Genomic DNA, 26,384 nt, shown 5'->3' with positions numbered 1-26,384 from the left:
TTTACACATGAATTAGGTGTTTAATGATTTACACAATAGAAAGAAAGAAAACATTGTAAATGATTCAGCACAGTCAGAAATAAACATGTCCATGAGAATTTGGGCAAATGAACAATGACCAAAACTTATAGCAATATCTCCAAGCATTACAGCAGGCACTCATCTAATTTCCTAAACTTTTTCTACGTTTTCTAATTTTCTAAAAGGCTTTCCAGAAACTCACCCGAGAACTTTTCACCCTACTGAATACATCCATGTTGTTCGTGATGTCTGAAAGCAGGAAGTTGCCCCACTGTGAATGATTGAGATTATATCACTGAGTCTACATCACAGCAGCATTAAGGCAAGCACTACTGTCTTCATCTCCTTTCTTATTTCTGAAAGAGCGGTCTGAAGATTTACGAGACCGATCACGTGTTGCTGCCACACCATTACAGCTATGGTTTTTGTAGTGTCTTACGTCAGAAAAGCCCTTTCCACATCTCTTGCAATAATAAGGCCTAACTCCGGTGTGGACCTGCATGTGGGCTTTGACATTGTTGGCTTGGCTGAAACCTCTCCCGCAGACGTCACATTTGAATGGCTTCTCTCCCGTGTGGACTCGCTCATGCCTTTTGAGATTGGTGTTGACTGCAAAAGTCTTGTCACAATAACTGCATTTGAAGGGCTTTTCACCTGTATGGGTTCGCTCATGTCCTTCTAGAGCTTGCCTAAGAACAAATTTCTTTTCACAGTATTTACAAGCGTAGGGCTTCACTCCACTGTGAAGTCTCATGTGATAGTCAAAAGTATGTTTATAGGCAAAGGTCTTTCCGCAAACAGAACAAGAGTATTGCTTTTGTCCTGTGTGAACTTGTTGATGGTTTTTCAGAGTTAGCATGGAGCTGAAGCCGTTCAAACATATGTCGCAACTGAATGGCTTTGTTGAGGTTCTCGGTCTCCTGGCGGTTCTCGCTCTCTCTTTTCTCTCTCGTTCTTTCTGCTTCTCTCCTTCAGCTGCGTGCCATTTTAGATGGTGCCGTCTCACTTGAAAATTGTACATAAAAGTCTTTCCACATAGGTCACACATAAATGGTTTGGTTGCCCCATGACGGTGCATGTGAGCTTTTAGGTCGGTGGACTGAAGGTAGCTTTTCCCACACACTTTACATTTGTACGGTCTCTCCCCTGTGTGAAGCACTTGGTGTCTCACAAGGTTTCCTTTATGGCCGAAAGCAGCTCCACATGTCTCACATGTAAATGCCTTCTCCCCTGTATGAACAACCATGTGGTTTTTGAGGCTGCTGCTTGTCATAAAACCCTTACCACACTCTGAACATGAGTGCGGCCGTACACCTGTATGTCGTCGCATATGAATACTAAGGCCACCATGCTGTCTGTAACTCTTTCCACATACAGCACAGCTGTATGGTTTTTCACCAGTGTGGATTCTCTCGTGCTCGATAAGCAGTTTCCTTGATGTGAAACCCTTGTCACAAGTCAGGCACTTGAACGGTCTCTCCACTGCATGAACAAGCTGATGTCGTTTCAGATCTTTTTTGGTTGAGAATGTATTTCCACAGACTTTGCAACTGAGCGTTTTTTCTCTGTGACGCAACATGTGATGTTCGAGCTGCTTAGACATTCTGAATGTTTTGCCACATTGACCACAAGCGAATGGCCTCTCTCCTGTGTGAATTAGCTTGTGACGTACCAGCAAGCGGTTCAGACAGAAGTTCTTCTCACAAACGTCACACTTGAAGGGTCTTGGTTTACTTAGCTTGTGAGCTTCCAGTGACCCCTTCCTGCTGAAGGTCTTTTCACAAACATCACACTTGAAGGGTCTTGTGTGAGTTAGCTTGTGTTGTACCAGTAGGTTGTTCCGGCTGAAATTCTTCTCACAAATATCACACTTGAAGCGTTTGGTTTCTTTGGATCGTGTCCCTTTAGTATTGCTGTTTTTCTGGCTTTCATGGCTGTCTCTCTTGTTGCTCTCTGGCAGAGCAGCTCTCATATCCTCAACGTTGGATTCAGTGTCTCTTGGTGAAGGGTCTGTATTCAGTCCATGTGTGTCTCCCAGAGAGGAGTCACACTCCAACGAAGAAGTTTCTGTGGGTTTACTGCAAACCTTTGCAGGACCTAAAGATGAAAGAAATATGAGTATATACACACATTAGAAAACTATAAATTAAATAGGTTTTACAAATGTGAGGATTATACTAAACTAATTTCATTAATTGAAAGTAAGTAGCCTCGTCTGAGCCAGAACGGCCCATAGGTCCGGAGCCTATAGAGTAGGGCTGGGCGATATGGCCTAAAAATCATCTATTTCTTCTAACTCATGGGCGATACACACTTTATATGTTCTCTAAATTAACTTTGTTGTACAATTAAAAGTAAAATACACTGCATTTCAAACAGTCAGCAATAATCTAATGAATTCAGGACTTCTGAAAATATACCTAGGCTATTAAAAAGCCTTCCACAAGACCCACTAATATTTTATCAAAATAGTTAAACCTGATTTTTGCAATAATCACTGATCTGGCTTTTAAGTCCATCTATGAAAATGCCCTTTTGGTTAAACATTTAACCAGAACCACGCATAATCCAAATTTACTAATGACCAAGTTCTTGTAGTAGGCGTTATAGAAAATGAACACAGGTCTCAAACAATCTCAAGCCCAGGTGCTAGCAAATAGCCAGCTAACCTTTATATTTAAAGTCAAGCCAACTTGGATCTATTTGCTAGTTAACAAGGCAGAACAGTTGAATTGTTTTGAACACACCCTTCTGTCCATCTCCAACTGTTTAAAAGGATGCTAGCCTGTCCTCTTTGTTCAGATGTTGAAATCAAGTGGCCTACCTTATTTCTCAGAATGAGAAAGAGTTGCCTATTCCTTATAATATAGTTTATGCTCATTGCACATTTATAAAACAGACTAGACATCTAGTATTACTGTCTGTGGCTAAAATGCTGCTATCGGTACGTAGTACCACAAGCAACAGAAACTGAGCATGTTTTCCAGAATCAATGTTCGTTGATACTCACGTTTTAATAGGTTATTCACACAATTTGAGACCTACAAATGGTATCGTTAGACGTTCACTTCTCCTCTATTACAGTAAAATTGTGTCTCAGTGTCCACATGACCAGTCCTGTTGGACCAAACCTCAAATGCAAATAGAGTTGAAACCGCTTGTTGTCAGAGAGGAAGAAGTGATCTTTACTCTTTGTTGTTGTGAGTGTCAGGGGGAGGGGCTTGGTAGCAGGGGGAGAGTGTGCACAGAGTACAGGGACGAGCGAAGGAGACGTGACCAATAAGACAAATGCTCATAAAAATGGGAAATAAATTCAGCCTAGAGTCTTGCAATACAGGCATTTGGAACGCTACACTAACACACGTTTGAATTAATTTGATATATTGCCCTGCCCTACTATAGAGCAAACTTTTATGTAGCATGAGGCATCTTGATGTACAAATTCACTAGCTGGACAGGACGCTAGTCAAATTTCATTTGTCAAATAAATCTACCAATACATTAATTTATGTAAAAAATTTTTTTTACATGAGTGTTAAAATAAACATTCAGTTTTGGCCCATTTGCTTCCTAGTGAATAAGACCCTGGTCTGGTAACCATTATGCAAAATAGAATCTTCTTAAGGATTACCTGCAGAGACTGACATTGCGTTAGTGACCGGGTTTGCTTGACTGACATTCCCTGGCAACGTTGAAGCTTCTGTCATTCCAGACAACATTGGGAGACCTAAAAACATATCAATCATAATTACATTAAAACACGTTCAAAACGCTGCTTCGCTTTTACCTTTCTTTCCACAAAATGATGTGTGATGCAAGTCATGTAGGTCTAAATTGATACAAAAAACAGGCCAAGAACCCTTATAGCTAACATGCTAGTCATAGCTAAAGCCTAGGCACTAATGACTAGGTAGCTAGCTAGGTCTAGAACACTCACCAACTGGTGGAATTGCAAAAATCATTCCATTGAGCAGAATATGCGTGGGTCCTTTCAGTTCTGCTTGTGCCTGCATTTTAGCCAGTGATGCTCTATAATGTTCAGCCTTCTCAGTTAATTCCTTCATATCTTCATCCATCTGCTCCACCTTGGTTTTCAGAACTTCATCCATCTGCTCCACCTTGGTTTTCATATCTTCATCCATCTGCTCCACCTTGGTCTTCAGTTCATCGTTCTCATTTTGTAAACTTGAGGAGACCACTAGGAATAGTTGGCAGATTTTCCTAATAGCCTCCCCTGTCACAAGATTCATAATTGTGCACAGCTGTGTAGAGAGAAAAAAAAGGTTACCCAAGTAGATAGCTGTGCAGCCAGCTACACTGAAATTAAGAAGTGAAACCAGTAAGTTAGCTAGCTAGATGGGCTAGCAATAAAACTCGCCAGCCTGTAGTCATAAAAACCGGAAAAGAGTTACCTCTGGTTCGTTCAGCCATTCCTATGGGAAAAGAATAGGGTTTTGGAATGAACACAGAAAAAAGGGTCTGAGGTTAACACAGGCTTAGGGGATCTTATACGTTTTGTTCTATGACATTATAGTCGTCGGTTAACCTGGCCTTTATGAACTATGAAGCCTTTGTGATTTCTGATAAATGCTTAAAAATTCACAAAAAGTTGTGTAACCTGATGAAGACTATCTCATAGAACAAAACGTATAAGAACTCATAAGCCTGTGCTTACCACAGACCTAACTTTTGGCATTAAACCAAAAACGCTACAAAAATCTCCATTAATTTCCCCATAGACTTTGTCCAACGAACCATGGCGGTGTTCGTGCCTACAAAAAGACGACATTACCAAAGACTGTACAGCATGAAGACAGGCAGAAACTGCTTCTCCAATAGAAATCCCCGATCACGCTTCTAGGCGATGGCATGGCGACGTTGGCTAGCTAAGTACATGCGCAGAAACGTCATCGGACCTAACGGTCGTCTCGCGCCAAACTGTGCATGTGCAGGCCATCATATCAAAAGCACTCCGATAAAGATGTTTTTGACTCAAATTAAAACTTGTCAGTTTGTCACTTTCAAAAGGTTGGAGTAATAACATGTTCAATTACTGAAGACAACTCAAATCTAGGTAGTGCCTAGATTTGTAAGAATTTTTCACTTCTCTCATTGACTTCTCAAACCGGTCTGCTTAATCTGTTTCACAAGTGCTCCCGGAAGTCTCGAGATGTTGCGCTTCTGGGTTTAGAAACTCTGGCATTACTATTGAATAAACAGAATATTCCTCATTTAAGTTAATATGCGTTAAATGGAATAGTAATTGAAATATGGACACTGACTGCAGGCCTATAACTTCTGACATGTAGCGTAGTGTAATATTAACTTCTGCAGAATTATGTATATCTTGCAGTAAAATTATACAACAAATGTTTGTCTCGGGAACACTAGCGCAGAAATATGATTTCTTTCTTTCGGCATCTCGAGCAAATGCAAATGTAATGTGTTATCTTTGACACTTATGCAAGCAGACAGTATTTCAAACCCATAAAATATGCACCCAAGACAAACTGAAGTCTTATCTGTAACGTGTTTCATCGTTTTCCCAGCCTTCCATTTCCTTAAAACCAGTCAAACTGATGACATTTGGACATTCTGCACAGGACCAACCTTTACACTGAGTTATTGCGTTTTCCCCCTGTCCCTTAAACAAAACTGACAACTTTACCAGTGTTAACTAAATTACTAGTGCATTCATTGTATCAATGTAAGACATTCTGGTGAGCAATTCTTTAGTCTTCTGGGGCAACATGTTATGACAGTGTTCCGGAGTTCCAAATTAAGCAGCAGCAGCTGAAAAGATGAGCTCCTACAAATATTGAAATTTAAATGTTTTTTTTAGAGTAAAGTACATCGAAAAAAATCAAAAGAAAACTGCAAACTGAATAGGAGACCAAACAAGCAGCTAACAAAGAAGAAAGGCTTTTGAAAAAGTAACAATTTTTCATAAAATTATACCGTTTTCTTAGCTAGCTAAGTTGTTTACCTGTTGCTAGGCAGTTGCTAGGGACATTCCTGGAAGAAGCTAGCTAGCTAACAAGGAGTGTCTAGTTGGCAGAAGAGAAGAAGGGACAAAGAAGGGACAAAGTGGGACAAAATAAGGACAGAAGAAAAGGGAAAGGGGACATTAAGGTGAAGCAGTCCTCTAAAGACACAAAAGACAATAATACAAGAAACAACACTTCTATTGCCTCTCCCTCTACGATACGCATTTCCGGGTTGGAGCGAGTAGTTGCATTCCGCTTCGCTCCACAGGTAGTATTACATTTCATTTCATTACAGTACAACAGTTTGATTTGTTTGATCTTAGCTGGCTACATAGCCGTCTTTGTATCCAAGATAATTGTGTAGTCTAGAGTAATTGTCGAGGTTACCTAGCCAGCTACACTTTCAAACAAAGTCAACAACGCAGCCACTGCTAGCTAGCCTATTTCACCAGCCAGCAGTACTATATCATTTTAATCAATAAGATTTTTTGCAACGTAAGCTTAACTTTCTGAACATTCGAGACGTGTAGTCCACTTGTCATTCCAATCTCCTTTGCATTAGCGTAGCCTCTTCTGTAGCCTGTCAACTATGTGTCTGTCTATCCCTGTTCTCTCCTCTCTGCACAGACCATACAAACGCTTCACACCGCGTGGCCGCTGCTACTCTAACCTGGTGGTACCAGCGCGCACGACCCACGTGGAGTTCCAGGTCTCAGGCAGCCTCTGGAACTGCCGATCTGTGGCCAACAAGGCAGAGTTCATCTCAGCCTATGCTTCCCTCCAGTCCCTCGACTTCTTGGCACTGACGGAAACATGGATTACCAATGAGAACACTGCTACTCCTACTGCTCTCTCCTCGTCTGCCCACGTGTTCTCGCACACCCCGAGAGCTTCTGGTCAGCGGGGTGGTGGCACTGGGATCCTCATCTCTCCCAAGTGGACATTTTCTCTTTCTCCCCTGACCCATCTGTCTATCGCCTCCTTTGAATTCCATGCTGTCACAGTTACCAGCCCTTTCAAGCTTAACATCCTTATCATTTATCGCCCTCCAGGTTCCCTTGGAGAGTTCATCAATGAGCTTGACGCCCTGATAAGTTCCTTTCCTGAGGATGGCTCACCTCTCACAGTTCTGGGTGACTTTAACCTCCCCACGTCTACCTTTGACTCATTCCTCTCTGCCTCCTTCTTTCCACTCCTCTCCTCTTTTGACCTCACCCTCTCACCTTCCCCCCCTACTCACAAGGCAGGCAATACGCTTGACCTCATCTTTACTAGATGCTGTTCTTCCACTAATCTCATTGCAACTCCCCTCCAAGTCTCCGATCACTACCTTGTATCCTTTTCCCTCTCGCTCTCATCCAACACTTCCCACACTGCCCCTACTCGGATGGTATCGCGCCGTCCCAACCTTCGCTCTCTCTCCCCCGCTACTCTCTCCTCTTCCATCCTATCATCTCTTCCCTCTGCTCAAACCTTCTCCAACCTATCTCCTGATTCTGCCTCCTCAACCCTCCTCTCCTCCCTTTCTGCATCCTTTGACTCTCTATGTCCCCTATCCTCCAGGCCGGCTCGGTCCTCCCCTCCTGCTCCGTGGCTCGACGACTCATTGCGAGCTCACAGAACAGGGCTCTGGGCAGCCGAGCGGAAATGGAGGAAAACTCGCCTCCCTGCGGACCTGGCATCCTTTCACTCCCTCCTCTCTACATTCTCCTCTTCTGTCTCTGCTGCTAAAGCCAATTTCTACCACTCTAAATTCCAAGCATCTGCCTCTAACCCTAGGAAGCTCTTTGCCACCTTCTCCTCCCTCCTGAATCCTCCTCCCCCTCCTCCCTCTCTGCGGATGACTTCGTCAACCATTTTGAAAAGAAGGTCGACGACATCCGATCCTCGTTTGCTAAGTCAAACGACACCGCTGGTTCTGCTCACACTGCCCTACCCTGTGCTTTGACCTCTTTCTCCCCTCTCTCTCCAGATGAAATCTCGCGTCTTGTGACGGCCGGCCGCCCAACAACCTGCCCGCTTGACCCTATCCCCTCCTCTCTTCTCCAGACCATTTCCGGAGACCTTCTCCCTTACCTCACCTCGCTCATCAACTCATCCTTGACCGCTGGCTACGTCCCTTCCGTCTTCAAGAGAGCGAGAGTTGCACCCCTTCTGAAAAAACCTACACTCGATCCCTCCGATGTCAACAACTACAGACCAGTATCCCTTCTTTCTTTTCTCTCCAAAACTCTTGAACGTGCCGTCCTTGGCCAGCTCTCCTGCTATCTCTCTCAGAATGACCTTCTTGATCCAAATCAGTCAGGTTTCAAGACTAGTCATTCAACTGAGACTGCTCTTCTCTGTGTCACGGAGGCGCTCCGCACTGCTAAAGCTAACTCTCTCTCCTCTGCTCTCATCCTTCTAGACCTATCGGCTGCCTTTGATACTGTGAACCATCAGATCCTCCTCTCCACCCTCTCCGAGCTGGGCATCTCCGGCAAGGTCCACGCTTGGATTGCGTCCTACCTGACAGGTCGCTCCTACCAGGTGGCGTGGCGAGAATCTGTCTCCGCACCACGTGCTCTCACCACTGGTGTCCCCCAGGGCTCTGTTCTAGGCCCTCTCCTATTCTCGCTATACACCAAGTCACTTGGCTCTGTCATATCCTCACATGGTCTCTCCTATCATTGCTATGCAGACGACACACAATTAATCTTCTCCTTTTCCCCCTCTGATAACCAGGTGGTGAATCGCATCTCTGCATGTCTGGCAGACATATCAGTGTGGATGACGGATCACCACCTCAAGCTGAACCTCGGCAAGACGGAGCTGCTCTTCCTCCCGGGGAAGGACTGCCCGTTCCATGATCTCGCCATCACGGTTGACAACTCCATTGTGTCCTCCTCCCAGAGTGCTAAGAACCTTGGCGTGATCCTGGACGACACCCTGTCGTTCTCAACTAACATCAAGGCGGTGACCCGTTCCTGTAGGTTCATGCTCTACAACATTCGCAGAGTACGACCCTGCCTCACGCAGGAAGCGGCGCAGGTCCTAATCCAGGCACTTGTCATCTCCCGTCTGGATTACTGCAACTCGCTGTTGGCTGGGCTCCCTGCCTGTGCCATTAAACCCCTACAACTCATCCAGAACGCCGCAGCCCGTCTGGTGTTCAACCTTCCCAAGTTCTCTCACGTCACCCCGCTCCTCCGCTCTCTCCACTGGCTTCCAGTTGAAGCTCGCATCCGCTACAAGACCATGGTGCTTGCCTACGGAGCTGTGAGGGGAACGGCACCTCCGTACCTTCAGGCTCTGATCAGGCCCTACACCCAAACAAGGGCACTGCGTTCATCCACCGCTGGCCTGCTCGCCTCCCTACCTCTGAGGAAGTACAGTTCCCACTCAGCCCAGTCAAAACTGTTCGCTGCTCTGGCACCCCAATGGTGGAACAAACTCCCTCACGACGCCAGGTCAGCGGAGTCAATCACCACCTTCCGGAGACACCTGAAACCCCACCTCTTTAAGGAATACCTAGGATAGGATAAAGTAATCCTTCTAACCCCCCCCCCCCCCCCCCCTTAAAAGAGTTAGATGCACTATTGTAAAGTGGTTGTTCCACTGGATATCATAAGGTGAATGCACCAATTTGTAAGTCGCTCTGGATAAGAGCGTCTGCTAAATGACTTAAATGTAAATGTAATGACAGAAGAGAAGCTGCACGTATCAAACTATAGTTTGATACATGCAACCAAATGGCGTAAATTATAAAAATGGCCTAGCAAATGGCGTAAATTATAATATGGCCTAGCAAATGGCGTAAATTATAATATGGCCTAGCAAATGGCGGAAATTATAAGCAGAAAGTTGTCTAAATTAGGGGTGAAAGTAGCCAGTAGGCTATACAGTCCAGATCGAACTGAGCAGGTAGCCTACTTTTTGAAGTGATTTGTTTGAAAACATCACACAACACCCATGATATGCAAAACAGGATACGATGTTTACATGCCACAGTATCAGCATATACCAGGCATCTTGTCCTGGTTTCTCATAACCGGGATATTGTAAACGGGATATGCTGTTTACATGTCAAATTAAAAACAGAACACTTGGGTATCCCGAATAATAACAGGACATTGGTGTGCATGTTAACGTGGTCAATGAGAGAAGTGAAAAATGATTCCTTAGTTGTTCCTTTTCTTGAAATCTAAAACGCACAACTTCTCAAAAGGTCCAATACTTTGATAACTTGACTGCTGATACCTTAAGAGTTGAGTAAAATGTTCCTTTAAGTAGCTGAACATGTTATTAAATCAGACCTCCTGAAAGTTACAAACTGACACGTTTTCATTTTCCGCGTTTATATTGAAGGGGTGTCTTTGATTTTACGGCCTGCACATGCGCAGTTAGGTGCGATGATCATTAGACCCGATGAGCTTAATGGTACATTCAAGACAACTGGTGCCGCATTCAAAACAACTGGGAACTGGTAAAAATACGAGGAGAAATCATTAAGTCAGTAATCTTCAGTTCGGATCTCGAGAAAGAAGCCAGAGTTCGAGTCAAAACGATATTCCTAGTCGAAGCTTGTCTGAAGTCAGAAATTACTGAGTTACCAGTTCCGAGTTGTTTTGAACGCGGCATAGCTAGCCAACGTCACATTGACATCACGTACAAGCGTGATCGGGGATTTCTATAGGAGAAGCAGTTTCTGTCCATCTTTATACTGTACTGTCTTTGCTATTGCACTCTAGAGCTAACTTGCTAGCTAACGTAGTCATAGTTACGCCAAAGCCTATCATAGTGGATAAACTACTAAATTAGCAAAGATTATGGATATACTGACAAGATACTTGTCTCCGCCCTAACAATTGAGTGAGATGCTATGCTACTAGGCCCCATGCTATAAATATGTACATCCATTTCGAGACAACTCCGATGTTTTTTTTTCTCTCACTGAGTTGCTGGTTTGTCAAGTGTCCTACTTATGCCAGCACAAAACTTCTAATCAAATAAACCTTTTTATGCCCAAATTCGACACTTATTGACAAAAACGCCTTGCTTGGTTGGCGAAAAAACGCTACATGCCGTAGGGAGTGTGACTTCCCGCCATATTAGGCCTCTATTTACCTCTTCCTCTCTGCTATTAGACAACGTAACGTGTAACCAAACATTTGTTTTAATAATTGTTCTGTGTGGTGTAACTTTAGCTCGTCAGCTAAAGTTAGACGTTACGTAGCAAGCTCGACTCCGTCAATCACGTACCAATGACCGTTGCCAGAGATCCAGTCTTTGCTGTAGTGCAATTTGCACTGTAGGCTACTCACCTCTCTCTCCGGATTGCTAACGTTAGGGTAAGAGTTTGGCACGGTGGGCAGAAATCGGTTAATTTCTGTCATTGCCGTGTCAACGACAACGGCCATAATCGATGTTGTTTCTGACTGAAACCTATTATAACAAGTTGTAGCCATTTTGCGCTCAGACTGACTATTTTGAATTTGTGGCGTACAATCTACTGGAAACCCAGCACCTGCCAGCAATGAAGCTAGTTCAAATTTGGTCACGTGATCATACGCCTCATTCAAAATAAAAGTCGCCCGACTTGGAAATGCAAACAAATGTTTTGTCAATTAACAAAGATCTAAGTTTTACTGTATTATTTAAAAGTATATTGGTGACGGTTTTAATTATAATCCCCTGTGAAAAACAACACGGTTGGTGGGTTTAAAAGTTAACCAATGTCAAATAGGATTAACATGTTTGAAGAGAGCATTTTCATATCCACACGTCTGCTTCTGTACGGTTTCAAACTATAGAAGTTGTCAAAGTGAAAGGGGCGTTTCAGAATCCTCAGACCCAACACTAATAGTGCCACGTTCAAGACAACTCAAATGTCAGACTTGGAAACTCATTGTAGAAATATGAGGCGAAACATATCACGAAGTGCCCTTGAGCAAGGCACTTAACCCTAATTGCTCCTGTAAATTGCTCTGGATAAGAGCATCTGCTGAATAACTCAAATGTGTCATACCATTAAAGTTTGCATCATTGGGTACAGCTACTGTTACCTGAACCTAGACTTTATTTAATTAACTAGGCACGTAAATTAAGAACAAATTCTTATTTACAACGGCCTAACCTGGCCAAACACGGACAACGCTGGGCCAATTGTGCAACGCCCTATGGGACTCTCAATCACGGCCGGATGTGATACAGCCTGGATTTGAACCAGGGATTGGTTCTTGCCTCTTGCATTGAGATACAGTGCCTTAGACTGCTGCGCAATTCGGGAGCCCAAATGCAGGATGATGAATGCAGGATGATGGTCAAGCTAAAACAAAATAATCTGAATCAATGGACTTGAAAACCATGCCAATGGAGGAAATAGATTTGTCTATCAAAGTGGAATCAATGAATGAAAACAAGATCATTATGGAACATCAAACAAGTCACTTAGATACAGGTCATGATGTTGATAATCAGACAGATGCTCATATAGAGGATGAAGGTGTCAGATTACCAGTAAAGAAGCAACATCAATGTTCTTGGAAACCATGCCAATAGAAAAGCTGAAATTCTATTTCCTCTAAATGGAATTCATTGTTGAAAATAAGATGAGTACAGCAACACAAACTAGTAACCTATATAATGATTATGATGTTAAATTCTGATAACAAACATAACTCAGAGGATGGGAGTGTCAGGTCATCAGTGAGATATGAAACAAATTCAACATTCTAAATCCGCTGCAGTCTATCAAAATGGAATAAGATGAAAGTGAATTTAGAATGAGTGAACAAAACATTAAGGACACCTGCTCTTTCCATGACATACCAGGGATCATCAACTAGACTGAGCCACGTACCGATTTCTGTTCTTGAGCGGATGGTCGGGCAGCCGGAACATAATTACAAATCATTTGTAATGTCAAATCGACTGCAAGAAGCCCAAACAGATATAATATTTCACAAAAAAAAATTAAAAACTTGCTTACATTTGTATACGATCACATCTGTTGTGTGGGAACATTTGGGAACAGACTTCCAAAATTAAATTCAACTAGAGCTGATTTCCTGGTGTTTAGTCTTTTATATCCAACAATGAAAACTGTTTTTTTTGCTCAGCAAACTTGGGGGGCCAAATAAAGCCACCCGTGGGTCTCCAGTTGGGCAACCTTGAGATAGCTTGACCAGGTGAAAGAAATGGAGGGTGAATGGGCAAGACAACACATTTAAGTGCCTTTGAATGTGGTATGGAAGTATGTGCCAAATGCACTGTTTTGTGTCAAAAACTGCAACGCTGCTGGGTTTTTCACACAACAGTTTCCTGTGTGTATTAAGAATGGTCCACCAGCCAAAGGACATCCAGACAATTTGACAACTGTAGGAAGCATTGGAGTCAACATGGGCCAGCATCCCTGTGATACGCTTGACAGTTTGTAGAGTCCATACCCTGACGAATTGAAGCTGTTCTGAGGGCATAAGGGGTGTGATGCAACTCAATATTAGGAAGGTGTCCTTAATATTTTGTACACTCAGGGGCGATTTCGCAGACACAGATTAAGCCTAATCCTAGACTAACTGCATTTAAACTGGACTAACTGAATTGGCTTTTCTCAGACATGGTTTAATAGTCTGACTTGCCCTAGTCTAGATTCGAAAAAAGTCAGATTTCCAGAAGGACTATTACAGTTAATCTAGATCTAAGTGAAAGCTTACATTAAACCTGTCCAGAAGTAGGTTTAACTTTGATGGATGTTGGCCCCCAGGTTCACCTTGACTCCCGAGTGGCGCAGCGGTCTAAAGCACTGCATCTCAGTGCTAGAGTCACTACAGACCCTGGTTCGATTTCAGGCTGTATCACAACCGGCCGTGATTGGGAGTCCCATAGGGCGGCGTCTGGGTTAGGCCGTAAGTAACAATTTGTTCTTAACCGACTTGCCTAGTGAAAGCCAGGGCTTTCATCTGACTCTTTACAGAAGGCCCATCCCTCCTAGTACTTATCACCTTGAGATTTTTAGCATCTTGGACCTTCATTGTGAAACAGGAGATTTGTGTGGTGTAAGTGAACCAACTGTATTCCTAATAGTCTACAAAGCTTTATGTGAACTGTAATAAAGCCCTTTTGTGGGGGCAAACTCATTCTGATTGGCTGGGCCTGGCTCCCCAGTGGGTGGTCCTATGCCCTCCCAGGCCCACCCATGGCTGCACCCCCGCCCAGTAATGTGAAATCCATAGATTAGGGCCAAATGAATTTTTTTCAATTGACTGATTTCCTTATATGAACTGCAACTCAGTAAAATCTTTGACATTATTGCATGTTGCATTTAGATTTTTGTTCAGTATAATTAGGCTTCAAAGATTAACTGGTTAGTCCTTACTTACCTTAGTCTGAGACGCCCTAGTCTACAACCAATTACTCTGAAGTCAAGCATCAGTTCCAGATAATAAAAATGTCACGATAAATTATACCATCATAAAAAAGTAAGACAATGAGAATACATGGGGACTAATGCAGATACAACTCAAGAATCGAGTCTTAAATGTAGTATTTAAAAACCATAAATGCAGTGTTGCAAATAAAAGGAGATCCAATGCACTTCTCCTCAAGCTAAAAGGCTACTTCTCCCAAAAGTAACTTGAAATGGAAGTAACTAACCAAACAAGGTAAAGACATTCTTAAGTCTCTTAACAAAAAGGAAAAATAGTACACCAAGGTGAACAGCTTAAAGCTGGACATTAAATCATGGGCATTCATATGGAGTTGGTCCCCCCTTTGCTGCTATAACAGCCTCCACTCTTCTGGGAAGGCTTTCCACTAAATGTTGGAACAATGCTGCAGGGATTTGCTTCCATTCAGCTACAAGAGCATTAGTCCCCGCAGCAATGTTCCAACATCTAGTGGAAAGCCTTCCCGGAGAGTGGAGGGTGGCTGGTATAGCAGCAAAGGGGGGGACCAACTCCATATTAATGCCCATGAATTTGTAATGAGATGTGACATGAGCAGGTGTCCCACATACCTTTGGTCATGTACAGTATTTCCACACTATGAGGTTGGAATAATAGTGAGAATGATAATTCCCTTTTAGAGTAAGAGTTGTTTGAAAAGACCGGCTGACATTTCAGCCTGTTTTGGTGGGATGGAGTTTCTGGCGGCCTGATGATAAATGAGTTAATAGACCAATAAGGAAGAGTTCCAAACCTCTGCCAATAACAACAGTTTCTCTCCCCACTCCGACAGTCCAAGCAAAATTCTTGCTTGAGAAATTGCTCATTGCTAAAAAGCTATTTTAAAATAAATATTTTTGACCATTTTAATTGAAAACAAGCAAAATGAGGTACTTCAATTGTTACCAAGAAATTATATGATATTGATATGAAAACAGCCGAATTGCACCTTTAAAAACAAGAATTCCTTCAAAATTCTTGCCCAATCAGGACAATCACCTGAATAACTATTCTAGCAGTCCTATGTAGCTGACGTACAAAGTATTAAATGTGTAGTTCTGATATTTTCACATGAATTCGGTGTTTAAGGATTTACACAATAGGAAAAAACACATGGTAAATGATTGAGCACAGTCAGAAATATACAACGTCTCCATGATAATGTGGGCTCATGAACATTGACTAAGACTTATAGCAAAATCTCCAAGCATTACGGCAGATATGCTTCATTTCCTACGAGGCTTTCGGGAAACTCACCCGAGAACTTTTCACCCTGCTGAATACATCCATGTTGTTCCTGATGTCTGAAAGCAGGAAGTTGCCCCACTGTGAATGATAGAGATTATATCACTGAGTCTACATCACAGCAGCATTAAGGCAAGCACTCCTGTCTCTACCTCCTTTCCTACTTCTAAAAGTACGGTCAGAAGGTTTACGAGACTGATTGCGTGTCGCTGCCACACCATTACAGCTATGGTTTTTGTAGTGTCTTATGTCAGAAAAGCCCTTTCCACATCTCTTGCAATAATAAGGCCTAACTCCAGTGTGGACTTGCATGTGGGCTTTGACATTGTTGGCTTGGCTGAAACCTCTCCCGCAGACGTCACATTTGAATGGCTTCACTCCCGTGTGGACTCGCTCATGCCTTTTGAGATTGCTGTTGACTGAGAAAGTCTTGTCACAATAACTGCATTTGAAGGGCTTTTCACCTGTATGGGTTCGCTCATGTCCTTTGAGAGCTTGCTTAAGAATGAATTTTCTTCCACAGTATTTACATTCATGGGGCTTCTCTCCACTGTGAAGTTTCATGTGATAGTCCAAAGTATTTTTATAGGCAAAGGTCTTTCCGCAAACAGAACAAGAGTATTGATTTTGTCCTGTGTGAACTTGTTGATGGTTTTTCAGAGTTAGCATGGAGCTGAAGCCATTCAAACATACATCACAACTGAATGGCTTTGTCGAGGTTCCCACTCCCCCAGGAATGTTCTCTCCTTCAGCTGTGTGCCATTTTATATTGTGCTGTCTCATTTGGTAATTGTAAATGAAAGTCTTTCCACATAGGTCACACATAAATGGTTTGGTTGCCCCATGACGGTGCATGTGAGCTTTTAGGTCGGTGGACTGAAGGTAGCTTTTCCCACACACTTTACATTTGTACGGTCTCTCCCCTGTGTGAAGCACTTGGTGTCTCTGAAGGTTTGCTTTATGGCCGAAAGCAGCTCCACAGGTCTCACATGTAAATGGCTTCTCCCCTGTATGGATTACCTTGTGGTTTTCAAGGCTGGATTTAGTTATAAAGCTCTTACCACACTCCGAGCATAAGTGTGGACGTTCACCTGTATGTCTTCGCATATGAATACTTAGGTCATAAGACAGTCTGTAACTCTTCCCACATTCAGCGCAGCTGTGTGGTTTTTCACCGGTGTGGATTCTCTCGTGCCCCATAAGCACGGCCCTTGATGTGAAACCTTTTCCACAAGTCAGGCACTTGAACGGTCTCTCCACTGCATGAACAAGCCGATGTTGTGTCAGATCTTTCTTGGTAGGGAATATACTTTCGCAAACTTTGCAACTGAATGTTTTTTCTCTGTGACGCAACATGTGATGTTCAAGCTGCTTGGACATTCTGAATGTTTTGCCACATTGACCACAAGCGAATGGCCTCTCTCCTGTGTGAAGTAGCTTGTGACGTACCAGCAAGCGGTTCAGGTTGAAGACCTTGTCACAAACATCACACTTGAAGGGTCTCATGTGCGTTAACTTGTGAACTCTCAACAACTCTTTCTTGCTGAAGGTCTTCTCACAAACATCACACTTGAAGCGTTTGGTTTCTTTGGATCGTGTCCCTTTAGTATTGCTGTTTTTCTGGCTTTCATGGCTGTCTCTCCCGTTGCCCTCTGGCAGAGCAGCTCTCATATGCTCAAGGTTGGATTCAGTGTCTCTTGGGGAGAGGTCTGTATTCAGTCCATCTGTGTCTCCCAGAGAGGAGTCATTCTCCAATGAAGACGTCTCTGTGGGTTTACTGCAAACCATTGCAGGACCTAAATATAAAAAGGAATATGATGACACACATTGTAAAACTATGGCCCAAGTTAAGAGGACATAAGAAAACAAAGTTGTCCAAAACCAATTTGGTTAACCTCTCTAGGATAGGGGGCAGCATTTTCACATTTGGATGAAAAGCATACCCAAATTCAACTGCCAGCTACTCATCCCCAGAAGATAAGATATGCATATTGTTAGTAGATTTGGATAGAAAACACTCTGAAGTTTCTAAAACTGTTTGAATCATGTCTGAGTATAACAGAACTAATTTAGCAGGCGAAACCCCGAGGACAAACCATTCAGATATTTTTTTTTTTTTGAGGTCACTCTTTTCAATTGATTTTCATTGGGAATCCAGATTTCTAATTGACCTTCTGCAGTTCCTACCACTTCCACTGGATGTCAACAGTCTTGAGAAATTGGTTGAGGGTTTTTCCTTTGTGTAATGAAGAAGTAGCCCTGTTCAGAACGAGAGTCGAGTGAAGTGTACTTTTTGTTTGAGGCGTGTAACCAGAAAGCATGCTACAGTTTGTTTTATTCCTGTATTGAACACAGATCATCCCGTCTTAAATGTTTTGCTTATTTATGTTAAAAAATACCTAAAGTTGTATTACAAAAGTAGTTTGAAATGTTTTGGCAAAGTTTACAGGTAACCTTTGAGATATTTTGTAGCCACGTTTGAGCAAGTTGGAACTGGTGTTTTTCTGGATCAAACGCGCCAAATAAATTGACATTTTGGATATATATCGACGGAATTAATCGAACAAAAAGGACCATTTGTGATGTTTATGGGACATATTGGAGTGTCAACAACAGCAGCTCGTCAAAGGTAAGGCATGAATTATATTTTATTTCTGCATCTTTTGTCGCGCCTGCAGGGTTGAAATATGCTTCTCTCTCTTTGTTTACAATGTTGCTATCCTCAGAAAATAGCATCGTTTGCTTTTGCCGAAAAGCCTCTTTGAATTCTGACATGTTGGCTGGATTTACAACCAAGTGTAGCTTTAATTTGGTATCTTTCATGGGTGATTTAATGAAAGTTAGATTTTTATAGTATTTTATTTGAATTTGGCGCGCTGCATTTTCTCTGGCTTTTGGCCAAATGAGACAGTAGCGTCCCGCCTAAACTCAGATTTTGGGATATAAATATGAACTTTACCGAACAAAACATACATGTATTGTGTAACATGAAGTCCTATGAGTGTCATCTGATGAAGATCATCAAAGGTTAGTGATTAACTTTAACTCTTTCTGCTTTTTGTTACTCCTCTCTTTGGCTGGAAAAATGGCTGTGTTTTTCTGTGGCTATGTACTGACCTAACATAATCGCAAGGTGTGCTTTCGCCGTAAATCCTTTTTGAAATCAGACATGTTGGCTGGATTAACGAGAAGTTTATCTTTAAAATGGTGTATAATAATTGTATGTTTGAGGAATTTTAATTATGAGATTTCTGTTTTGAATTTGGCGCCCTGCAATTTCACTGGCTGTTGGTTAGGTGGGACGCTACCGTCCCACATATCCCAGAGAAGTTAATTAGTCAAATAAAAATCAACTAATATATGGAAATATTTAGCAACAAAACGAACACAAGCGTTTCTTGGACAAGTTCAGGTAGTCACCATTTTGGTTCCTAGTGTCCTGCTGAATGCTGGAGCGCATTCAGCAGGACACAACGGGGTGCAACATTTGATTCAACAGAAACAGCGCTGTCCTGAACGACCAGTCCAAGAATGTTGTGATTAAGTTGGCCCAGAGGGTGATTTTTTGCGGCACAAGTTTTGCGATTTGAAACAGTCACATATTGATCAGGCCAAACCCACTTGACCCACCAAACATAACTAAAAGATTGAAGAATAGCACATGCACCATTCAGGGAAAACATGTAGTTCAAGTACAACCCATCACGCAGCCAACAAACATTAAACCGTAGACAACATTTAACTAAATTGAATGCACCTCTGGTTTGTCAACAATTATTCAAATGAAAACCAACTTGAGGATATTACCTGCACGGACTGATGTTGCGTTAGTCACAGGGTTTGCTTGACTGACATTCCCTGGCAATGCTGAACCCGCTGTCATTCCAGGCAACACTGGGAGATCTAAAAGTAACATGCAATATTACATTGAAATATTTACAACACTTTTCCCTTTCTTTCCACACAATGTGTGTGATGTAAGTTGATAAACAAAACTATTAAATATACAGGGGGAAAAAATAAGTTAATTAACTTGCTATAGACAGTAATGACTGTAGGTCTATAACACTCACCAAGTGGTTTAATTGCAAAGATGATTCCATTGTGCAGAACATGGGTAGGTCCTTTCGGTTCTGCTTGTGCCTGCACTTTAGCTAGAGACATTCTATAATGTTCAGCCTTCTCAGTTATTGTCTTCATATCTTCCTCCATCTGCTCCATCTTGGTCTTCAGTTTCCCATTTTCATTTTGTAGACGTGAGGAGGCCACGAGGAATAGTTGGCAGATTTTACGAATAGCCTCCCCCATCACCAGATTCATTATGGTGCAAAGCTGTAGAGAAATTTTAAAAAGTAAACTGGTTAGCTAGCTACTACACTGAACAAAAATACAAAACACAACATGTATGGTGTTGGTCCCATGTTTCATGAGCAGAAATAAAATATTCCATAAATGTTCCATATGCACAAAAAGCTTATTTCTCTCAAATTGTGCACAAATCTGTGAGCATTTCTCCTTTGCCAAGATAATCCATCCACCTGACAGGTGTGGCATATCAATAAGCTGATTAACAGCACGATCATTACACAGGTGCACCTTGTGCTGGGGACAATAAAAGGCCACCTCCAATGTCATTTAAGAGAATTTGGCAGTACGTCCAACAGCAGACCACGTCAGCCCAGGACCACCAGCACACATCTGGCTTCTTCACCTGTGGGATTGTCTGAGACCAGCCACCCGGACAGCTGATGAAACTGTGGGTTTGCACAAGCAAACTATTTCCTCAAACTGCCAGAAATCATCACTGGGAAGCTTATATGCGTGCTCGTTGTCCTTACCAGGGTCTTGACCTGACTGCAGTTTGGAGTCGTAACCAACTTCAGTGGGCAAATGCTCACCTTCGATGGCCACTGGCACGCTGGAGAAGTGTAAAACACTTTCCTGTGGATATTAGACTACCTAACAGTATACAGCCAGCCACAGCAGAGGATGTGAAACCATAGTTACCTAGCAAGTTAGTAACATAGCTTAGGGTTTTGCCAGAAGATGCTGACCCTACTGTTAAGCTTGTTTACACCGAGTTGCACTGGGGTCGAATGCAATCATGGTTACATTAAGACACCTCAATTCTGGGATGGGACATGCACATTTGACCTTTATCCACACTGCGAAATTGAACAGATTGAAATACTGCTAGTAGAAAAGAGCCCAAAGCTCAATCTGAACATTAACACTAGTCTCTTGATATCTGGTTAAATTGATAAGCACCTTGATTGGGCTTGGTTCATGCTCCCACAGGGCCATATCTCCATGTTACAGCGCTTGTTTACGTGAGACAAAAAGCTACCACCTGTGCTAATAAGCTATCTAGCATGCTCCGAACACCTGTGTAAGCGTAACTCGAAGTGTAGTTTCGATGGTGGTAGGCGCCCAGCTGTATGGCTCTATGCAAAACTGCTACAGTATGTAAATGTTTTATTTGAAGGATTTTTTTCTCACTGATGAAAGATAAATTACATTTTTCGAAAGCCATATTGCAAGCGATTATTGACGTTTCTAAACGTTAACAGCGCTTCGGGATTGTTCACATGTAGTAGTGGGCGAAGCTAATGCCTGACAACTAGGCGGCATTCTGCCTTCTCCCTAGTTTTCGGGAGCTAATGCCGCGTTCACGTCCTAGTCGGAAATAGGAGACTCGGAAATTAGACTTGCAAACTGGTTTAAATTACACGTGCCTCGTTCAACCAATTATCAAGTCGGAAATGTCCGAGTTTCCTAGCTCCGACTAGGACAAGAACGCGGCATAAGGTATAGCAGTAGTGACGTTACCTAGCTAAACCATTGAGAAAGCTAGTTATCTAAAACTTTTGTTCGACGTTAACTATAGTCACTACGCACCCGTCATCACGCTGCTCAGTAGAGTATTTGTCAGCGCTCACCTCTCTCTCAGATTTACTGCAGTCGTTAGCGTCCGAGTGTTGCGCGTTTGAAAGATGGCTAATTTCTTTCATTACAGTCTCGACGACAAAAGCCATAATCGATGTTGTTTCTGACTGGAACATATTGTAAGTTGACATTTCGCCCTCACTCATTCACGTAACGTTAAAATATATAGCTAGCTACATGTGTTAGCTAGCATTTTTTTTTGCTACCGCTGTGAAGCAGGCAATAACAGAAATATTTGAAGAAACGAGGATTCTTCGATGACGTTTAACGGCGGTTGGTATCCAATAAATGTTGCATTACCGCCATCTACTAGACCGGAGTACAACTCCCTTATACTTTGCTTGAATTTTTAAATAAATACATACCCTACCATTAACACTACACTCTGAAAATTATACAAAAATTATACAAAAATAACACCATTCTGCACCACTGCTTAACACACCCTGTAATTTGTCTGATGTCAAGTCTTGCACACCCAAATACCTCTCCGCATCTGCCACCACAACCTACATTTTCGGAGACTTACGTTCTATCCCTGCAGTACAGTTGATAACAATTGCTATAAATGCTAAAAATCAAATCTCACTGAAACATATCACTTGTTGGCCTATCCCTCTGTACTGGTACAGATCTACTACTCACACCACTCCTCTCAGGATCCCTCCCCCTTGACCCATCTTACTCTACTTTCTTCACTGTCTCAGCATATGACAACTTCTGCACTACTCTAACCCTGGAAACCTCAACCTGCCTCTCTCGCACAGGACATTTCTGATCCCCAGCCACATGGGCACCCCTACAATTAACACATACCACTACTTTCCCCAATGCTACACATTCCTTTGTCTCATGCCCTTCTGCACACCTAGGAACCTCTCTACTACACACTGCTGCCACATGCCCATAAACGTGACACCTGTAACAACGTAATGTATTCAGCACAAAAGCTTGTACAGGATAACGTATATATCCTAACATCACTGTCCGGGCAAAGCCTCAACATGAAAACTCAAAAGAACAGACTCTTCTGTTTCACCAGTCACGCCACCCTGTGTGTCGCACCAAACGACAAGCATCACAAACACCGGGAATCTTCCTCTTCAGTTGGTCAACTTTTACATTGACTGCTACAACAGTAATCACTCCTTTCAATGGCGCCCTTTTTCTTGAGAGCAAAACCATTCACATTTCTTGCTCCCATTCGTTTAAGCGCAGTGTCATCTCCCTCTGACCAACAGAAACACAAACAATTATTATGACCACTTCTGGTTACCCTCACCGATTCCACAGCACCCAACTCTGTTTTTAGCCACCCTGCAACCACAAATGGATCAGCCAAAAGGCAGGGTCCACTTTTTCCAAAAACTTCACTCCTACTGTCGGACATATTTATCCTGACCCTCAGTGCAAGCCTCGGGCTCCGAGAACTTCACACCTACCACCTCCGATACTTCGACCTCATTCACTTCCATTTCTCCTCCTGTCTTCAGCTCACTCTGCTACTTTCTACCATCCTTTAACAAACCATCTCCCTATTTTGACCGACTCAAGCTCACCCTCTTCCTCCCTCAGACCTCCTCTGCCTCGCTTTTTCCCTTCATTCCTCCTTCGTATTCCTAGTATACGTCTCCTTATGATAATACTGCACATCTCCTGACACGTATTGTTCTTGCCTTCTCAAGGGACGCCATTTAACCGGCTGTCACAATCTCCATACAATCAGCACAAACCCCTAAGTGTATCCCACTTATAAAGCAGCTGCTTCGTCTTGATGTTCTTCTTTATCAAAAGCTACCACAACACTTTTCCATTTCAAACAAGCGCACTCTTCCATCCACCGTCTCGCTTCATGCTTCTCCCCAAGAAATGAGGATAGTAATCTCATTGGTTAATAAATGGAGGAATGTATAATGCCTGCCCAGCATACTATCAACCAATCACGTTCACGTTGTCATGGTGTGTCACTCTGTTGCTAAATTAATCATCACGAAAACCATTGTAAAAAGCTAGGGTATAGTCACAGATAGAACAATGAGATTAGATTCAAAACAATTGGGAACTCGGAAATCTCACACTTCTGAGCATTCAAAACAACTGGGAAAAATGGATTTGAAAGGTCATCCAACTTGGAATTCTAACCAGGGAACTCGGGCCTCTTTCTAAGGCTCTGATCTGAAGATCACTGACGTCATGATTTGACCTCGTATTTTTACAATATCCCAGTTGTTTTGAACACGGCAAATGGGCGTTAATACGAATCGAGTTTAGGTTCACCATCTCTTAATTTCTTAAAATACTTATTGCAATGATTTTTTTTTTATAACTAAACCAAGATAGACCACAGCCTGTCGTTTCCAATGGGAACAAATTAGTCATAGTGGGCAGAACAAGCAAGGAGGGGCAAAGCCAAACACGAGCTAGTGAGATTCTATTGGCCCGTTCTAGCATCATCTGTATATTTCCATTACAGATCGCCTACTCTGAAGTGCGCTTGTGCAATAACTTAATTAGCCCTTGCACTCTTTCGAAACAACGCAATTTTTTACAACTTTGGCAAAGGGTAAAGTCTACAAGACTTAGTCCACTCTGTTGATAGCATATTCTAGTTTTGGGAACAGAAAACTTGAGATCAAATGTTTCATCTGAGAACATGCAGAATCCATCTTCTTCCACTGCTGTCCACTGGGCTTCCGCTCACTACCATATTTGGTAGTGAGTGGAAACACCAAGCAGATGCAATTCTAGGGGCTTTATTGGCAGGGAAACATATGTTTACTTTGCCAAAGCAAGTGAAATAGATAAACAAAAATGAAAAACAAAACATTTCAAGTAAATATTACACACACAAGTTCTAAAAGAATAAAGACATTTCAAATATACAGTGTTGTAGCGATGTGCAAATAGTTAAAGTACAAAAGGGAAAATAAATAAATATTTACAATGGTGTTTGCTCTTCACTGGTTGCCCTTTTCTTGTGGCAACAGGTCACAAAAATTGCTGATGTGATTGCACACTGGTATTTCACCCAATAGATATGGGAGTCTATCAAAATTGTATTTGTTTTCGAATTCTTTGTGAGTTTGTAGTCTGGGGGAAATATGTCTCTCTAATATGGTCATACATTTGGCAGGAGGTTAGGAAGTGCAGCTCAGTTTCCACCTCATTTTATGGGTGTGTGTGTGTCTCATTGTTCTATCTGTGCTTCTGGCAAGAATAACGACGCATTCCGGGAATGGTCAGTGCCAGAGCCATAAGTTGTGTTCGAATACTCATACCACAGATAGAACAATGAGACAGATATTCCACCTGATGTATAAAGGTGAAGCATCCGGTTAGCGTTTCCACTCACTACCAAATATGTGAGGAAGCCCACTGGTGGGAAGTGAGAGATGGATTTTAGCCAACCTTTTGCAAATTTTCAATTAAACATTTGATCTCAATACTGTTTTCTGTTCATAAAACTAGAATCTGTTATGAACAGTGTGGACTAAGTTTTGTAGACTTTACCCTTTGCAAAAGTGTTTTTAAATCGCGCTGTTTAGGAGTGCAAAGGCAAATTTGAGTTATTGTACATGCACACGACAATCCTACCGATCCTTGACTTCGGCGATGTCATTTACAAAATAGCCTCCAACACTCTACTCAGCAAATTGGATGTAGTCTATCACCGTGCCATCCGTTTTGTCACTAAAGCCCCATATACTACCCACCACTGCACCCTGTATGCTCTCATTGGCTGGCCCTCGCTTCATATTCGTCGCTAAACCCACTGGCTCCAGGTCATCTATAAGTCTTTGCTAGGTAAAGCCCCGCCTTATCTCAGCTCACTGGTCACCATAGCAGCACCCACCCGTAGCACACGCTCCAGCAGGTATATTTCACTGGTCATCGCCAAAGCCAACTCCTCCTTTGGCCGCCTTTCCTTACAGTTCTCTGCTGCCAATGACTGGAACAAATTGCAAAAATCACTGAAGCTGGAGTCTTATATCTCACTCACTAACTTTAAGCATCAGCTGTCAGTGCAGCTTACCGATCATTGCACCTGTACACAGCCCATCTGTAAATAGCCCACCCAACTACCTCATCCCCATATTGTTATTTATCTTCTTGCTCTTTTGCACCCCAGTATCTCTACTTGCACATTCATCTTCTGCACATCTATCACTCCAGTGTCAATGCTAAATTGTAATTATTTCACCACTATGGCCTATGTATTGCCTTAACTTCCTAATCTTACTACATTTGCACACACTGTATATAGATTTTTCTATTGTGTTATTGACTGTACGTTTGTTTATCCCATGTGTAACTCTATGTTGTTGTTTGTGTCGCACTGCTTTGCTTTATCTTGGCCAGGTCACAGTTGTAAATGAGAACTTGTTCTCAACTGGCCTACCTGGTTAAATAAAGGTGAGAAAAAAAACACTTCCCAGAGTAGGTGTTCCCTAACAGAAAGGGACTTCCCAAGGATTCCAGTTAACAGAGACCATTTTGGAATCCTCCAGAATAAGAGTCCTGTCCTGTTTACCTTGTAAACAAATAATTTGGGGGAAAATATGCACTATTGTTGATATATTTAATACTAGTTATCATCCAAATAATTTAATGTATTTTTAAGCTATTGTGATTTCTATGACCATTTATGCTTGACATTTGTTTTGTGGGGGGGGGGACTATACACACATTTCTGGAAATTGTGTCACAGTAAAAGTGGGGTCCATTCTACACAGGAGCACCTCTAGTTTCTAAATCCACCGTT

The 26,384-nt window shown here is 42.4% G+C and overlaps 2 protein-coding genes across 3 annotated transcripts; both read right to left on the bottom strand.

The window, feature by feature from the left end:
• LOC120025460 (zinc finger protein 708-like) lies at positions 1-11,527 on the bottom strand. Its single transcript, XM_038970007.1, has 4 exons — positions 11,312-11,527; positions 3,959-4,283; positions 3,653-3,748; positions 1-2,118 (listed from the first exon to the last, which is right to left on the bottom strand). Exons 1-4 carry the CDS (start codon positions 11,453-11,455, stop codon positions 323-325), a joined length of 2,361 nt encoding a protein of 786 aa, XP_038825935.1. The 5' UTR covers positions 11,456-11,527; the 3' UTR covers positions 1-322.
• A 3,968-nt stretch (positions 11,528-15,495) lies between these two features.
• Positions 15,496-21,853, bottom strand: LOC120025462 (zinc finger protein 708-like). Of its 2 annotated transcripts, none has more exons than XM_038970011.1 (4): positions 21,575-21,853; positions 19,750-20,008; positions 19,484-19,579; positions 15,496-17,472 (listed from the first exon to the last, which is right to left on the bottom strand). In XM_038970011.1, exons 2-4 carry the CDS (start codon positions 19,994-19,996, stop codon positions 15,788-15,790), a joined length of 2,028 nt encoding a protein of 675 aa, XP_038825939.1. In that variant the 5' UTR covers positions 19,997-20,008; positions 21,575-21,853; the 3' UTR covers positions 15,496-15,787. The 2 variants fall into 2 exon arrangements, with proteins under 2 accessions (XP_038825939.1, XP_038825938.1); XM_038970010.1 differs by having other exon boundaries at positions 21,616-21,853.
• Between the last annotated feature and the right edge of the window lie 4,531 nt (positions 21,854-26,384).

The sequence above is a fragment of the Salvelinus namaycush genome, chromosome 31 (genome assembly GCF_016432855.1).
Source record: "Salvelinus namaycush isolate Seneca chromosome 31, SaNama_1.0, whole genome shotgun sequence".
NCBI classification, from domain to species: domain Eukaryota; kingdom Metazoa; phylum Chordata; class Actinopteri; order Salmoniformes; family Salmonidae; genus Salvelinus; species Salvelinus namaycush.
This window is presented reverse-complemented; position numbering and strand designations above follow the sequence as displayed.

Bases quoted from the DNA above. Each gene is read 5' to 3' on its own strand.
- LOC120025460 (XM_038970007.1), bottom strand. From the start codon at position 11,455: ATGGCTACAACTTGTTATAATAGGTTTCAGTCAGAAACAACATCGATT. The intron at 4,284-11,311 runs GTGAGTAGCCTA...CTCTCTACACAG, and splicing joins TTAGCAATCCGGAGAGAGAG to CTGTGCACAATTATGAATCT. The intron at 2,119-3,652 runs GTAATCCTTAAG...TTTCATCTTTAG, and splicing joins CGCAATGTCAGTCTCTGCAG to GTCCTGCAAAGGTTTGCAGT.
- LOC120025462 (XM_038970010.1), bottom strand. From the start codon at position 21,768: ATGAGTGAGGGCGAAATGTCAACTTACAATATGTTCCAGTCAGAAACA. The intron at 20,009-21,615 runs GTGAGCGCTGAC...ATTTCTCTACAG, and splicing joins GCAGTAAATCTGAGAGAGAG to CTTTGCACCATAATGAATCT. The intron at 17,473-19,483 runs GTAATATCCTCA...TTTTATATTTAG, and splicing joins CGCAACATCAGTCCGTGCAG to GTCCTGCAATGGTTTGCAGT.